The 17,705-nt window shown below is 37.8% G+C and overlaps 1 protein-coding gene across 10 annotated transcripts in view; it reads left to right on the forward strand.

The window, feature by feature from the left end:
- The window catches only part of BCAS3 (BCAS3 microtubule associated cell migration factor), a 570,105-nt gene that overhangs the window by 88,815 nt on the left and 463,585 nt on the right, over positions 1 to 17,705 (forward strand). For all 10 annotated transcript variants that reach the window (XR_006890461.1, XM_046674305.1, XM_046674308.1 and 7 more), the window contains exon 7: positions 1,191 to 1,263. Coding sequence is in view for 9 of the 10 variants with exons in the window: in XM_046674305.1 (XP_046530261.1) it covers positions 1,191 to 1,263 (73 nt within the window). In the remaining variant the exon portion in view is untranslated. The remainder of the gene's footprint in view (positions 1 to 1,190; positions 1,264 to 17,705) is intronic.

Genomic DNA, 17,705 nt, shown 5'->3' on the forward strand with positions numbered 1-17,705 from the left:
AGTTTTTTAATATAGTTTTAAGTGGAATTTCTCTCGTGTGAGGTTGAGCATCTTTTTTTGTGGTTCAGAGCCGTTTATATTTCCTGATGTCATTTTTCTGCTTATTGCTGCTATTATATTAGTTTCATATCTAGCAGTATTGTTGCATTCACTTATGATTGTTATCTTGACCAGGACTTCCAGCATAGGGTTGAATAGGAGCAGTTACATTGGGCATCCTTGTGTTATTACCGATTTTAATTGGAATGCTCTGAAACATTGCCTGTGATGTTTGATGTAGATCTTTTGTAGGTAATCATTATTGGGATAAGAAAACTTAGTTTTGTTTTCTTTTATTTTTATCATGACTAGGTATATAATTTAATTGAATGCTTTTTCTGCATTTGCTAAAATGTTAATATGTGAATTACATTAATAGGTTTTGTAATGTGAAATTATTACTATTACTTGGATCAATCCAATTTGGTTATAAGAGTTTCATTTTTTCTTTTCTTTTCTTTTTTTTTTTTTTGAGGAAGATTAGCGCTGAGCTAACGTCTGCTGCCAATCCTCCTCTTTTTGCTGAGGAAGACTGGCTCTGAGCTAACATCCATGCCCATCTTCCTCTACTTTATATGTGGGACGCCTACCACAGCATGGCTTTTGCACCCGGGATCCGAACTGATGATCCCCGGGCCGATGAAGTGGAACATGCAAACTTAACTGCTGCACCACTGGGCTGGCCCAGATTTTACTTTTTTCTAATATGTTGCTATTCAGTTTACTAATTTTTTTTTTTTTAGGATTTTTGCATTTATATATGTTGAGAATGGTCTATGATTTTATAATTTTCCTGTCCTGAGCTGGCTTTATTTAATTTTTGCATCAAAATTATATACTAGTCTTAGGTAATTAGTTGGTGGAGTTGGGGATGATTTTCTCATCTCATGGAGAATGTGTACGAGATGAAGTTGGTGCCACTTTTTAAAAAAAGATATTTTAAATGCTGGTTCAGTTTTTAACAGTAGTCATAGGTTTATTTATAGCTTTTCTATTTTTTGTTCAGTTAAGTGTATAAATTATGTCAATTTATAATGAATGTTTTGCTGTCTTTTTAACTGTAAATTTTTTGAGGGCATGAAAATACTTGGAAATATACAGGAATACTTCTCAAAGTTTTGTTTTACACTTTATTCTATATTCCTTATCAGGTGCTCAAAAGTGTGACAACTTTGCTGAAAAAAGGCCCCTCCTTGGTGTCTGTAAAAGCACTGCATCATCAGGGTAAGGAAATTTAAAAAATTCTTTTGGCCACTGTTAAAAATTTGTATTGTTATTCCAGAGGGGGAACTTTGATTTCTTAAAATCTTTGTTACCATAAAACTATGTTCTCACAAGAGAGAAGGGAAAAGAAGTAAAAACATTTAGAGTTTCCTGTGACTTAGGTCTTGTTATTTCTCTGCTCAGTGTTTTCTCATATGCAGGGTGATGGCAAGAGACAAAAGAAAGCCAGCAATAGATCAGAATTCAGTCTCGAAATAAAAGATTAGTCCCATTAAGAAAAGTGTTTTTTGGTTTATGTGTTTTTTAATATAGTCACTTTTATGATGGCCTTCTACAGTGGATTAGAAGTTACTCTTAGATGATAATAATAATAATAATCAACTATCACTAACATTTATTGTTGTCGTAGCATGTACCCAATGCAGTTTTAAAGGTGTTGCATGAATTTTCTCTTTTATTCCTTAGAGCAATACTATGATATAGAGACCATTCTTTTTTGTTGTTGTTGTTGAGGAAGGTTAGTCCTGAGCTAACTACTGCCAATCCTCCTCTTTTTGCTGATGAAGACTGGCCCTGAGCTAACATCGGTGCCCATCTTCTTCTACTTTATATGTGGGACACCTACCACAGCATGGCTTGCCAAGCAGTGCCATGTCCGCACCTGGGATCTGAACCGGTGAACCCTGGGCCGCTGAGAAGCCTAACGTGCAAACTTAACTGCTGCGCCACTGGGCCAACCCCGAGACCATTCTTAATCTTGTTTTACAGTTTAGAAAAACTGGGGCACTGAGTTCACAGGGTGGAGCTGTGGATTTGAACCCAAGCAGGCATGTTCTTAATTCCAGGCTTGTTACATTGTAACAATGAGAGGGCTGTGGATTAAGATGATTAATTACTACTCATAAAGTCAGATGTTTTATCTACTTTCTCCATATATTAAATGAGAATAATAGTGTTTTCAATGGCTTATAATGATTTAGTGATCAGTTTTGTAGGACCTTTTCAGTATATAATTCCAATTAGGAATTTTGTTTGGCTGCTGGTAAACTTACAGTGGTCTGCACAGATCATGTAATTAAAAGTCTGTGGTCACACAGTCCAGGGCTAGTGAGATGTTTCTATCATGTCCTTAGTGACCTAGACATCTTTAGAATGTGACCTCTTCCCTACTGATCTTGAGATGGCTGCTGTCTTTTCAGTTAGTGCATCTCCTCAACTTGAACTCCTAGCTGCAAAGAAAGCCGAGAAATGAGTATGATTTTGTTAGCAAGGAAGATGATAAAATGGATATTCGACTTGGCAAAGACTTGGCAACTAGCAGTCGCTGTCACATGCTTTTAGCCCACAGTGTGCACTTTAGATCAGGAGTGCAGTGGAGAAGGAAGAATGTGCTAATGGTATAACACGAGTAGGTCTTGAAGTCTTAAGTGTTGCTTTCTAGGGATATGATTTGACGACATGTGTTACAATGCAGATTTATTCCAGTGTAAATTTCTGGTAAAAGTAGGCAGAAATTTACTCTGTACTCACCACTGTGCCAGGTATGAGATAAGGATACAAAAGCATGAAAAACCAACTCCTTGTCCCAAAGACTTGAGGATACGGCTGAAAAAAAAAAGCATAAACACAAAATAATTCATGAAATAATGATTTATCATAAGAATTCAGAGAAGGTAGAGATCAGTGTACATGGATTAATGGGAAAAGTGCTCATGAGGAAGGTGTAGTCTATCCTGGATCTAAAGGAGTGGAAAGCTTTGTAGTACATGTAGAAGAGTAAGGACTTCCAAAGTAGGTTATAAAGCTTTAGCAGTGGAACAGAACCTAGTATAAACACATGTAGGCATGATGGAGCTTTGTGACTTAGAACTAAGGCCATCTGCAAAACAGGTAAAAACAACCATTTTAGTGCTCTGGAACTCAAGCTAAGGCTTACAACAGTCTGAGAAGTGTTTATGTTTGAGAAACTGGTTAATTTTGAGTAATAACAGTGGGAATCTGGCATTCATGGGAGCTGCTCCCATCACACTCCACCCTTTTCCCCTTCCAACTTGGTTGATTTTTCTAGGGTAGGGAAGTTCATGAGGAGTAGCACTTTCCTTGCTTTGGTTGAAAGATGCTCATTCAGCTTGGAGTGGCAAGTTTGCCATGCCCAGTGGCATTGCCCATGGAAGTTATGGTCTTGAGGTCATGAGTTGGATGGCCAGTGGCTCTTTTAGCCTAAAGTCGTGGTTAATGGAGGCTTCATATATGTGCAGAGGAGCCATGAAAGGACCCAGGAAACTAAAATCTGGGGGAGACTTGAAATGTTCTGAATGTTGAATGTACTCCCCTACCCATACACGGATCCTTTTGGAAAGGATGACAACTTTTATAGAGTATTTGAGTAAAGGATGACAACCTTTATTGAGTATTTGAGCAAATTCTCTATTGTATCATTGGTTAACCACTAAGCTACGCAGACACAGGGGCAACCCCAAGGAAACCAGGCTTTAAAGTAAAAAAAAGAATTAATCTAGAACTGAGCAGAGACATTAGTAACTGCGCATTGTGGCGGAAGACAGAGTTCTAGAGTGGTTTTATCGTATTATATTTATATAATTTTAAAGATTTTATTTTTCCTTTTTCTCCCCAAAGCCCCCCAGTACATAGTTGTATATTTTTAGTTGTGAGTCCTTCTAGTTGTGGCATGTGGGATGCAGCCTCAGCATGGCTTGATGAGCCATGCCATGTCCCCGCCCAGAATCTGAACCAGCGAAACCCTGGGCTGCTGAGGCCGAGAGTGCGAACTTAACCACTCGGCCACGGGGCCGGCCCCTATATAATTTTAATGTCTAGTTTTCAAGTAAAGTTATGACACATGCCAGGAGACAGGAAAGTATGGCAAATTGAGAAAAAAGGCAGGCAGTAGAAACTGTTCCTGATTGTCTCCGAGTGTTAAATTTTGCAGATGTATTTTAAAGCAGCTATTATAAATATGTTTTAAGAACTGAATGAACCATATTTCTAGAATTAAAGGAAAGTATGATAACAATGACTCAAAAAATAGAGAATCTCAATAAGGAGTTAGAAAAACCAAATGGAAAATCTGGAGTTGAAAAGATAGAAAAAGTTAAATAATAAACTTACCAGAGGAACACAATACTATATTGAAATCAGCACAGGAATCAGGGAACTGATATGTTGACAAGGGTGCTGAAAGAGAGTCATAATTGCAGAGCAGAGGGTAAGCTACTCTGGTGATGGGAAACTTTGTTGACTTCACTTTTCCTGATGTTGAGCCCTCTGTAGTTCAAGTGCATGCAGGCCTGTGGAAGCCCCATGAAAAGATGTGTTTGTGGAAGGCATTAGCTACCTGCTGAATTTGGTTTGCAGTTTTTGAAAGATTTTTCATTCCTTAGCAACCCGGCAAACTATGTGATTAAGGAGATTGTTTTTGTTTTTACTGGATTCATTTATTGAGGTATCACTTTATCAAAAAATAAAGTAAAAAAGGAAGGATAAGGTGATTATGTATAGTTGGTGATGAGATCATTTATTGAGAGATGAATTTGATGGTATGGGGGTTGTATTAGTAAGGGTTCTCTAGAGAAACAGAACCAATAGGGTGTAGGCTATATGTGTTGTGTATGTGTATGGAGAGAGAGAGAGAGAGAGAGTTTAAGAAGTTGGCTCACATGATTGTGAAGGCCTTCAAGTCCAAAATCTGGAGACTGAGGGAAGAGTTGCAATTCAAGCCTGGGGTAGAATTTCCTCTTCCTCCACCGAGATCAGTTTTGTTTTTTTTTTAACCCCCTATTAAGGCTTCCAACTGATTAGATTAGTTTAGGGTCCCACTCACATTATGGAGCATAATCTGCTTTGCTTAAACTCTATTGATTTAAATGTTATTCATATCTAAAAAATACCTTCACAGAAACATCTAGAATAATATTTGACCAAATCTGGTTATTGTGGCCTAGCCAAGTTGACATATAAGATTAATCACCACTGGGGCAATGAATATAGTCTTGATTAAAATAGCATTTGCCTATTTGAAAAAATCTATTGTAGATATTAGTTTTCCTTCTCCCATTTTTGCTTCTTAATTTATTTCATAATAGAGGAATCATTCTGGTAAGAGACTTCTCTATGTCTGTATCTTTTGCTGGGTTGTTTTAAGAATGGTTATTGATGAATAAATGCATAGAAACTTTTGAATTGAGTCCATAAGTCATTTCATGGACTGTAAGTTCTAGGATAATGTACTCTGTTATTACTGTATATAAGCTGTCTCTAGCCTGCATGCTCTCTTTTTTCTCTCTTGTTTTGTATCTTCCTTTCCTAATGCAAGAGGCTAGTGGGAAATACTCATTTTGTTTTTACTTGTTTGTTTGCTGATCTGATTACAATAAACTAAACTGTTGGGTGTAGTGTCTTTGTCAGAATGTTTACAATCTCAAGAAGGACATGTTGTATAGGATTGTGTTATGTTTCTTGCAAGTGTTGTATTACACTTGTTGGTGAAGAGAATTTTCTGTCTATTCTGAGCTAGTGTTTTGTGAGTATTTATATATTTTAAGTGTTAAGTGTTTGCAGTAGGTTAGCAGATGGTAACGTTGAATATACTCGACGCTTTTTAGTAACTCCAAGATTGAATCTAACAACAGGGAAATCTAGTTATGCATGAATTCTTTTGGAATCTGTTTCTCAGAACCTGGGATTTTGAAAGAAGCTATAACCCGAATTTTTATAAGGAATATCCTTGTTGACTATGCTAATATAGCAGGCAGGAATGGAAAGCAAATGTTGAATGCCTACTGTGTATCAGGTCTGTTAAATCTTTTCCATTATGTAACACTATTTAATTTACAACAAGCCTAAGGAGGAGATCGTGTTCTCATTTTATACGTGAGGAAACTGAAGCTAAGAGAGGTTCAGTCAGTTAGTTGTAGACCCAGGCCTTTACCTCACCTGCCAGGTCCGTAGATGGAACGTGCCTTTGCTCTTAGGGAGCCCTGACCTCATGTTTATGGATTACACTTACTTTTCTGTTTTCAGACCAATTAGTTTCAGAAGTAATAAGGAATTATTTGAAAATGTAGCAAGTAAGTTGTGTTACACAAGTATTTAAATAGTTACTTCTGAGGAGAGTTTTTGTTACCGTACGTATTTTGTCTCAGTATTTCTGCAGAAGTGGAATATACTTTTGTTGTTGTTGTTTTACTTTAATTGTTTTAATCAGTGTGATGCATACTACTCTTACTTAGCTATTTAGTTGAAATTTTTCAGGGTGTAAACGGAACTCCCTGATTTGTTTTTTCTTCATGTTACGACATTGTTTAGTAAACAGAAAAGCGATATCCTTTACATGATAGCAGTAATATACAGAGGACATGGACACTGAAAAATAGAAGTAGCTAATTTAAGTAACACTGTTGTTTGATGAAGAGCAGTGTCAACTTATGTCAAAGTAATTTGAAGATAGAGCAGGTTCCCTCCCCTCCTTCCAAGTTTTTTATCTCTTTTTTCATTGAGTTCCTAATAGTTTATATCATTCTGGAATTTCACTTGCACATTATTTCTTGTTTGTCACCACATAAGTGCTCCCCTTCACCCCCTGTGCCCACCCCCAGCCCCCTATGCCTGGTAACCACTGAAATGTTTACTTTGTCTATGTGTGTTTATATTCCACATATGAGTGAAATCATATGGTGTTTGTCTTTCTCAGTCTGGCTTATTTTGCTTAGCGTAATACCCTCCAGGTCCATCCATGTTGTTGCAAATGAGATGATTTTGTCTTTTTTTCTGTCTGAGTAGTATTCCATTGTGTATATATACCATATCTTCTCTATCCAATCATCGGTCAGTGGGCACTTGGATTGTTTCCATGTCTTGGCTATTGTGAATAGTGCTGCAATGAAAATAGAGGTACATATGTTGCTTTGGATTGTTGATTTCAAGTCATTTGGTTAGATACCCAGTAGTGAGATAGCTGAATCATATGGTATTTTCTGTTTTTAGTTTTTTGAGGAATCTCCATACTGTTTTCCATAGTGGTTACACCAGTTTGCATTCCCGCCAGCAGTGCATGAGGGTTCCCTTCTCTCCACACTCTCTCCAACATTAGTTTTAGTCTTAGTGATTATAGCCATTTTAGCAGGTGTCACGTGGTATCTTAGTATAGTTTTGATTTGCATTTCCCTGATGATTAGTGATGTTGAACATCCTTTCATGTGTTTGTTGGCCATCTGTAGATCTTCTTTGGAAAAATATCTGTTCATATCCTCTGCCCTTTTTTTTTTATCAGGCTGTTTGTTTTTTTGTTGTTCAGTTGTATGAGTTCCTTACATATTAGGGAGATTAACCACTTCTTGCATATATGATTTGGAAATATTTTCTCCCAATTGGTAGGTTGTCTTTTTGTTTTGATCCTATTTTCTTTTGCCTTGCAGAAGCCTTTTAGTCTGATGAAGTCCCACTTATTTATTTTTTCTTTTATTTCCCTTGTCTGAGAAGACATGGTATTCAAAAAAGATCCTTTTAAGTTTGACATCCAAGAGTGTGCTACCTGTCTTATCTTCCAGGAGTTTTATGGTTTCAAGTCTTTGATCCATTTTGAGTTTATTTTTGTGTATGATGTGAGATAATGGTCTACTTTCATTCTTTTGCATGTGGCTGTCCAGTTTTCCCAACACCATTTATTGGAGAGACTATCTTTTCTCCATTGTATGTTCTTGGCACCTTTGTTGAAGATTAGCTGTCCATACATGTGTGATTTTGTTTTTGGGCTTTCAGTTCTGTTCGATTGATCTCTGTGTCTGTTTTTGTACCGGTACCATGCCATTTTGATTACTATGGCTTTGTAGTACATTTTGAAGTCAGGGATTGTGATGCCTCCAGCTTTGTTCTTTTTTCTCAGGCTTGCTTTAGGAATTCGTGGTCTTTGGTTGCCCCATATGAATTTTAGGATTCTTTGTTCTATTTCCGTGAAGAATGTCATTGGGATTCTGATTGGGATTGCATTGAATCTGTAGATTGCTTTGGGTAGTATGGACATTTTAACTATGTTTATTCTTCCAATTCATGCGCATGGAATCTCTTTCCATCTCTTTATGTTGTCATCTGTTTCTTTCAATAATGTCTTATAGTTTTCATTGTGCAACTCCTTTACCTCCTTGGTTAAATTTATTCCTAGATATTTTATTCTTTTTGTTGTGATTGTAAATGAGGTGGTATTCTTGAGTTCTCTTTCTGTAAGTTCATTATTAGAGTATAGAAATACAACTGATTTTTGTAAGTTGATTTTGTACCCCACAACTTTAATGTAGTTGTTAATTATTTCTAACAGTTTTCTAATGAATTCTTTAGGGTTTTCTTTATATAAGATCTTGTCATCTGCAAACAGTGAGAGTTTCACTTCTTCAATCCCTATTTGGGTTCCTTTTATTCCTTTCTCTTGCCTAACTGCTCTGACCAAAACCTCCAGTACTATGTTGAATAAGGGTGGTGGTAGTGGGCATCCTTGCCTTGTTCCTGTTCTCAGAGGGATGGCATTCAGTTTTTCCTCATTGAGTGTGATGTTGGCTGTGGGTTTGTCATATATGGCCTTTATTATGTTGAAGTAATTTCCTTCTATTCCCAATTTGTTAAGAGTTTTTATCATAAATGGCTATTGGATCTTTTCAAATGCTTTCTCTGCATCTATTGAGATGATCGTGTGGTTTTTATTCCTCATTTTGTCAATGTAGTGTATCACATAGATTGATTTGCAGATGTTGAACCATCCCTGTGTCCCGGGTGTAAATCCCAATTGATCGTGATGTATGATCTTTTTGATGTATTGCTGTAGTCGAGTTGACAATATTTTGTTGAGGATTTTTGCATCTATGTTCATCAGTGATATTGGCTTGTAGATTTCCTTTTTTGTATTGTCCTTGTCAGGCTTTGCTGTCAGAGTGATGTTGGCCTTGTAGAATGTGTTAAGAAGCATTTCATCTTCCCTGATTTTTGAGAGTAGCTTGAGAAGGATAGGTATTACATCCTCTCTGAAAGTTTGGTAGAATTCTCCAGGGAAGCCGTCTGGTCCTGGGCTTTTATTTTTTGGGATGCTTTTGATTACTGTTTTCATCTCTTTACTTGTGATTGGTCTATTCAGATTATCTATTTCTTCTTGATTCAGCTTTGGGAGGTTGTAAGAGTCTAAGAATTTATCATGTCTTCTAGATTGTTCATTTTGTTGGCATATAGCTTTTTGTAATATTCTCTTATAATCCTTTGTATTTCTGTGGTATCCATTCTTATTTCTCCTCTTTTCATTTCTAATTTTATTTGTCTGAGCTTTCTCTCTTTCTAAGTTTAGCTAGGGGTTTGTCAATTTTGTTTATCTTCTCAGAGAAACAGTTCTTTGTTTCATTGATCTTTTCTACTGCCTTTTTTGTTTCAATAGCATTTATTTCTGCTCTGATTTTTATTAGTTCACTGCTTCTGCTGACTTTGGGCTTTGTTTGTTCTTCTTTTTTTAATTCAATTAGGTGTAGTTTGAGGTTGCTTATTTGGGATTTTTCTTTTTTGTTAAGATGAGCCTGTATTGCGATGAATTTCCCTTTTAGTACCACTTTTATTGCATCCCATATGAATCGGTGTGGTATGTTTTCATTTTCATTTGTCTCCAGATATTTTTTGATTTTTCTGTTACTTTCTTCACTGATCCATTGGTTGTTCAATAGCATGTTGTTTAGTTTCCACATCTTTGTCCCTTTCTCAGCTTTTTTCTTATAATTGAGTTCCAGCTTCATAGCATTGTGATTGAAAAGATGCTTGTTATTATTTCAATCTTCTTAAATTTATTGAGGCTTGCCTTGTTTCCCAACATGTGGTCTATCCTTGAGAATTGTTCCATGCGCAATTGAGAAGAATGTGTATTCTGCTGTTTTTGGATGGAGTGTTCTATGTATTTCTATTAAGTCCAACTGGTCTAGCTTTTCTTTTCTTTTTTTTTTTTTTTTAAAGATTTTAGTTTTCCTTTTTCTCCCAAAGCCTCTTGGTACATAGTTGTATATTTTTAGTTGTGGGTCCTTCTAGTTGTGGCATGTGGGATGCAGCCTCAGCATGGCTTGATGAGCGGTGCCATGTCCACGCCCAGAATCTGAACCTGTGAAATTCTGGGCCGCCAAAGTGGAGTGTGCAAACTTAACCACTTGTCCACGGGGCCGGCCCCTAGCTTTTCATTTAATTCCACTGTTTCCCTGTTGATTTTCTGTCTAGATGATCTGTCCATTGAAGTGAGTGAGGTGTTGAGGTCCCCTATTATTGTGTTGTTATTAATATCTCCTTTTAAGTTTGTTAATAGTTGCTTTATGTACTTTGGTGCTCCTGTGTTGGGTGCATAGATATTTATAAATGTTCTGTCTTCTTGGTGGAGTGTCCCTTTGATCATTATATACTGCCCCTCTTTGTCTCTCTTTACTTGTCTTCTCTTGAAGTCTACTTTGTCTGATAGAAATATTGGAACGCCTGCTTTCTTTTGTTTGCCATTAGCTTGGAGTATTGTCTGCCATCTCATCACTCTGAGCCTCTGTTTGTCATTGGAGCTGAGATGTGTTTCCTGGAGGCATCATATTGCTGGGTCTTGTTCTTTAATCCATCTTGCCACTCTGTGTCTTTTTATTGGAGAATTCAATCCATTTATGTTAAGGGTGATTATCAATATATGAGGGCTCAATGCTGCCATTTTATCACTCATTTTCCAGTTCTCTTGCATTTCCTTTGTTTCTCGTCCTGTGTGTTTTTGCCTACCAATTGAGTTATGTAGTTTTCCATGTTATGTTTCTTTGTATTGTCCTTATTTATTATTTGTGACTCTGTTCTGCTTTTTTGTTTAGTTGTTACCATGAGGTTTGTATTCAAAATCTCGTAGATAAGATCGTCCATTGTCTGATGGCCTCTTATTTCCTTAGGCTAAACTGATTCAGTCTCTTTTCTCTTCCCCTCCTAAGTTGTTCTTCTCACATCTTATTCCATCCTATGTTGTGAGTTTGTGGTTAAAATGACAAGATTATCTTTGTTTTTGGTGTTTTCCTTCCTTTTATTTTTTTTAAAGATTGGCACCTGAACTAACATCTGTTGCCAATCTTCTTCTTCTTCTTTTTTTCTTCTTCTCCCAAAAGGCCCCTGGTATATAGTTGTATATTCTAGTTGTGAGTGCCTCTGATTATGCTATATGGGGTGCTGCCTCATCATGGCTTGATGAGTGGTGCCATGTCCGTGCCCAGGATCTGAACCAGCGAAATCCTGGGGTGCCAGAGCAGAGCACGGGAACTTAACCACTTGGCCACAGGGGCGGCCTCACCTTCTCTTTATCTTTAATGTTATACTTAAGTATTTGCTAACCTGTTCTGATGTATAGCTACAATTTTCTGATTTTGTGTACTTATTTATGTCCTTACTCAATGCTTTGTAACTCCTGTCTCCCTGCCCTTTTTTTCCAGGTATGAGAGCCTTCTTGAGGATTTCTTGTAGGGGGAGTCTTGTGGCTGTGAACTCCCTTAGCTTTTGTTTATCTGGGAAAGTTTTTATTTCTCCATCATATCTGAAGGATATTTTCCCTGAATAGAGTATTCTTGGCTGGAAGTTTTTGTCCTTCAAAGATTTGAATCTGTCTTTCCAGTCTCTCCTAGCCTGTAAAGTTTCTGCAGAGAAATCTGCTGAAACCCTGATAAGGGTTCCTTTGTAGGTTATTTTCTTCTTCATTGCTGCCCTTAGTATTTTTTCTTTGTCATTCACTTTTGCCAGTTCCACTACCATGTGCCTTGCAGTAGGTCTTTTTACACTGACGTATTTGGGAGATCTGATAACCTCTTCCACATGAATTTTCATCTTCTTCCCCTGGTTAGGGAAGTTCCCTGCTATTATTTCTTTGAACAAGCTTTCTGCTCCATTCTCCTTCTCTTCTCCCTCTGGAATATCTATAATTCTCATACTGCATTTCCTAATTGAGTCAGATATTTCTCAGAGACTTTATTCATTTCTTTTAATTTTATTTCTCTTTCCTCCTCTACCTGGAGAATTTCAACATGTCTATCCTCAATTATGCTGATTTACTCCTCTATGGCGTCTGCTCCAGCATTCAGGGAATCCATATTTTTTTTTTTTTTGGAGGAAGATTAGCTCTGAGCTAACTACTGCCAGTCCTCCTCTTTTTGCTGAGGAAGCCTTGCCCTGAGCTAACGTCTGTGCCCATCTTCCTCTACTTTATATGTGAGACGCCTATCACAGGATGGTTTGCCAAGCGGTGCCATGTCTGCACCCGGGATCCAAACCAGGGAACCCTGGGCCACCGAGAAGCGGAACGTGTGAACTTAACTGCTGTGCCCCCAGGCTTGCCCCCATATTTTTTTTTTAATCTCATCAGTTGTGTCTTTCATCTCCCTTATTTCTGGTTGATAGTTTCAATCTCTTTTGTGAAGTAGCTCCTGAAATCGTTGAATTGTTTCTCTACATTCTGTTTTAACTCGTTGAGTTTTTTGATGATTGCTATTTTGAATTCTATGTCATTTAGATTACATATTTATGCGTCTTCAGGACTGATTTCTGGGTACTTGTTATTTTCTCTCTGAGCTGGAGATTGAGTATAATTTTTGGTACTGCTAGAAGGCGTGGCTCTGTTCTTTCGCTTTGTGGTATTATTTGGTCACAGTTATCACCTATCGCCATTGGGTGGGGGTCCTGAGCTGTCTCTTATGAGCCCTCTGCCATCTGCTGGGATCCCCTTTGCTGGAGCTGGCACTAGGCGGGTGAGAGGGAAGGGCGCTTTCTGCTGTGTGCTCTTGGGATTTTCTTGCTCTGCCCTCACTATCTACTCTCCTGGGGTGTTGGCTTGATGAGGTCATCCCCTGCTTTAGCTTTCACCCTGATAGAGTCTTTCCCTAGACTGCGAGGGACCTCAGGGATATTTGATGTTCCCGCGAATGAGCGTCACTTTCCTGATTCCTTCCATTTTGGAGGCTGCGCACAGTCCCAGATCACTGTCTTTTGGGGGAGGGAGTGAAGTTTTCTCTTACCCCATTCTACCTCCTCTGAGGGGGACTCCAGCCTCTCCACCCTCCGATGTTTGGCTGCATGGGTCTCTCAGATGTTTTTTGTGTTGTGTGGATGTCCTCTGTTGGAGTATGAATGTCTTTTTCGTTGTATGGTGGAGGCTAGAGATCAGTGGAGAGCTCACTCTGCCATGATGGTTACATCACTTCCCCGCCTTCCAATTTTTAAAAAAGCAACAAAAAGTGGGATGCCCTTGAAGGACTAGTAGAAGATATGAGTGGTTTCAAGTTAGTTTGAATCAAAGAGACTCAAGTTCATGGACATAAAATTAGGTGATATAAACAACCATTGAGGGAGGAAATGGAAAGAACTGAAATAATGGGAAGAGTAGGAGAGTAATTAAAAGAGAAGTGACTGAGTCAAATGGAGGTGGAGAAAGCCACACAATCATGCAGTGGCTGCTTAGAGATATTGTCTAATGTCACATGCACCTTGAGTATACTGACTTTATCTTGTTCATCTTTACGTCCTTCTTAATATTCTGTGCAGTGCCTTCTGTCTAGTAGGCCCTCAAAAAATATTTTTTTCTAAATGAATTTTAATAAACTTGCTTTACAGACAGTCATACTAGTCCTTTATTTGAATATTACTAACTCCAAAATAATAAATCATTTTTTCATGGTTGAGAAAATCTCTTAATCTGAGGAACCATATGTACTGAACCTCGATGTTGACATCTTCAAAGCCAGGGGTGCGTAAAGTTTTAGGACCTCCTTCAGCCTTTGAACAGGTACGAAATGTGCCTGTTGCCATTAATTTCACTGGCAAATGCTGTATTGAGCACCAAGTGCTTTGCACATTGTCAGTTGCTTATATTCACAATTAATATTGTTTATTAAATTATTCTTGGGAAAAGTCAATAAACTTTTCTTTTGATGCATAAATTTTTACTTTTATAAATTTATAATGCCTTTTCAAAGAGGTGGGACGTTGCTATGGACATAATCCCAGTGCTTTGTCATATTTTATCCTTTAGATAGATATAAACACATTGTGCTTAGCCCACAATTTAAAATACTAGTTCTTATCACATTCATCACAGTCATTAAAATGCCATTTATTTTGATATTCTAGTGATGTTTTCTTTCTTTCTTTTTTTTTCTGTGCTTGAGAGACTATTCCATAATCATTCCAGATAAGCCATTTAAGGTCTTGGCGGGAGATAATGTTTATTGTGCTACTGATCCAGGGATTAAGTCAGTGCCTTGTGTAATAACACGAGGGAGGGAGGGAAAGTAAGGACAGTATAAAAAGGAATACACACTCTTAGGAAACCAACGTTCATTGTGTATTATTTGCAAAACAGTTCCCAGAATGTAGCTGTTTGTGGTTAGGATCTTATTGGGTATTATGAATAATGACAAAAGAGTAACATCATTCAACAGCTGACTGCAGACCTTGAAGAATTTTTAATCCAGTAAACTATCATCACTTTACACACGTTAGGTGCAGTGCAGATGTGACCTTTATATAGAGAGAATCATAGACTATTGGAAGTGGAAAGAACCTTGAAGATTACGTAATTTAACTGCCTCGTGATACAGATAAAGGAAGTCTTGTCCAGAGACTCTCATCATATATCCATTTGTTGGTGGGAAATTCTTGAAGGAGTGAGAAAATTTCTTTATTTCAGTTGGTTAGGAATCTGTTACCTCTTGTTAAGTAGGCACTCTATGGCTGTATTTCCAAGATTGGATTTTAATAATCAGAAGAATGAAAATATTGGCAACCAAGGACATATAAAAAACAAAAATGACTTAGCATCTCAAGTTTACCTTGAAAAAACAAAGTAGTTTTAGTTGCTAAATAGGAGTAAAGCCTTCATTTCAAAATTAAGGGCTGTTTATTGAATACAATACGATTAGTTGACAGTATTAATATTTTTGCATTTTTGGTACAAACTGCCAAAAAGGTCATCATGGATTGGCAGAATTCCACGTGGCTGGTGTTTGGTAGCCACTGCCCTAAAGTGGTAGTTATTTAGGTGGAGGTTAAGCACAGTATATGGTCCTGAAGCGTTACAGAAAAGACTTTATTTCAACTTGGGTCTAAAGTAAATAAGAGTTATGTGCTCATCAGTGGATGAATGGATAAAGAAGATGTGGTATATATTTACAATGGAATACTACTCAGCCATTAAAAAAGGACAAAATCGGGGGCCAGCCCGGTAGCACAGCAGTTAAGTTTGCACATTCTACTTTGGCAGCCCAGGGTTCGCTGCTTTGGATCCCAGGTGTGGACCTAAGCACTGCTTATCAAGCCATGCTCTGGCAGGTGTCCCACATAAAACAGAGGAAGATGGGCACAGATGTTAGCGCAGGGCCAGTCTTCCTCAGCAAAAAGAGGAGGATTGGCAGCCAATGTTAGCTCAGGGCTAATCTTCCTCAAAACAAAACAAAACAAACAAGGCAAAATCATCCCATTTGTGACAACATGGATGGACCTTGAGGATATTATGCTAAGGAAAATAAGTCAGGCAGAGAAAGACAAATACCATATGATTTCCCCCATGTGGAAGATGAAAAAACTCATAGACAGGGAGAACAGATAGGTGGTTACCAGAGGGGAAGGGAGTGCGAGGAGGGCAAAAGGGATGAAGGAGTACATGTGTATGGTGATGGAGAAGAAGTAGACTATTGATGGTGAACACTATGCAGTCTACACAGAAACTGAAATATAATAATGTACACCTGAAATTTACTCAATGTTATAAGCCAGTGTGACCTCAATAAAATAATTTTAAAAATAAAGTAAATAAGGGTTATGTTAATTGGAAGTAGAAGGGAGGTACTTGGGGTAATAGGTATGTGATGTTTGTTTTTGTCATGAAATGTCATAGAGCCCTTACATATGGTACTAGATATTTTAAATTTTGACCGATTTTCATTCTGTTGTGTTTGTGGGCTCTGAGGGAATCACCTTTGGGGCTGGTATTACTTCTACAGACACAAAAAAGAGATTTATGGCATTCTTCTAGTCTTTCGTGCCCCAGTACCTGGAGCACTAGTTTTCCAGCTGTCCCTTGGCCTACCTTTTAAGCACCAAGTCTTTCACTTGCCCATCTCTCTGGTATTTTTCAGTTCTGTGGATGTTCTGCATTTTCTTCTAGCTCTCCGCATGACTCTGTGCCTCTCTTTACTGCTTTCAAAGAATGGGCTTTTCTATCTTTGATATACCGTTTGTTCTGAGAGCTGCCACATTGGCATGAAGGTTTTTAATGAGATGAGTCAGCATACTAGGGTATCCAATATCATGGGTGGTTCATGGGCCTCTGGACTTTAGTATTATCTAGAGCATGCCCTGTTCATCTGATTATGGATGTAATGAAATGTTAAGAAAGGTGATATTACTATTATTTCTTAACTCCTTTCTCTCCTGTGGCTTAGGGATGTACCTTATGCATCTTGAAATGTTACACTGCCTTTAGTAAACAAGAGTTGCTAGCATGAATGTTAATTATGCAACATTTACCAAGTTTACTTACTCACTTAAAGCAAATTCTTAGTTTTCCTCTGGGGTAAGGCAGAGAGCTAGGATATTACACACTTGACTCACACTTACACAGTTCTAAAACGCACGCTGGATAAATCTGTAAACTGATACACATATTATGTAAAACTTTAACCATGGAAAGTTTATTTTTAATGTATTTATTTGAAAAAATGGTATCTAAACTATGGACACTGCCTAAGTGATGTGTTGTAAGATCATATTTACATACATTGTTGTATATTTCCTTGTGATCCTAAAATTGGTACAGATCTCAAATGGCGTGCCAAAATGGTTATATGTGGGTGAGCAAACCAATGGAATGTTGGCTTAATTTTTTAAAGAATTGCCTTACTTGGTATTATATGATATATGTGTGAATCCCTGTGATGTTAGAGTCTCGGCTGCAAACAGATGACATAACTCCAATTGGGTAATTTGAGAGAGTTAGTGAAATAGGTGGGAACTGAGAGCCTTTACCATTTCTAAGCAAGGAGAGAGAGGCGTTAGCAGAACCTGCAAAGAGAGCCATATCAAGAGGGTCCCTTGGTTTACCTGCAATAACCTGACAGCAGAGCAGCCAGGCGTGTTCCAGCCTTACTCTAATTTTCCATGTGCCTCCCTCGGGCAAACCCAGCCAGAAGCCAGAGTCTGGGTTCTGAAGGTTCAGAGAGCCCAATGATGTAATCCATACCGTATGGGTCATTCTCCCAAGGTAGGATGCAGAGAATGCAGGGTGTATTTGGAGGGGCACCACACTTATATCCTGCAAAATTTTACACTAAAACTGAGATTATGGGGAAAACAGGTGTGGAGGAAATTTATGCAATGTTGTAATTAGAGCAATAATCCTGATTAAAAATAAGAACATTTAA

Source organism: Equus quagga, chromosome 11, assembly GCF_021613505.1.
Source record: "Equus quagga isolate Etosha38 chromosome 11, UCLA_HA_Equagga_1.0, whole genome shotgun sequence".
Lineage (NCBI taxonomy): Eukaryota > Metazoa > Chordata > Mammalia > Perissodactyla > Equidae > Equus > Equus quagga.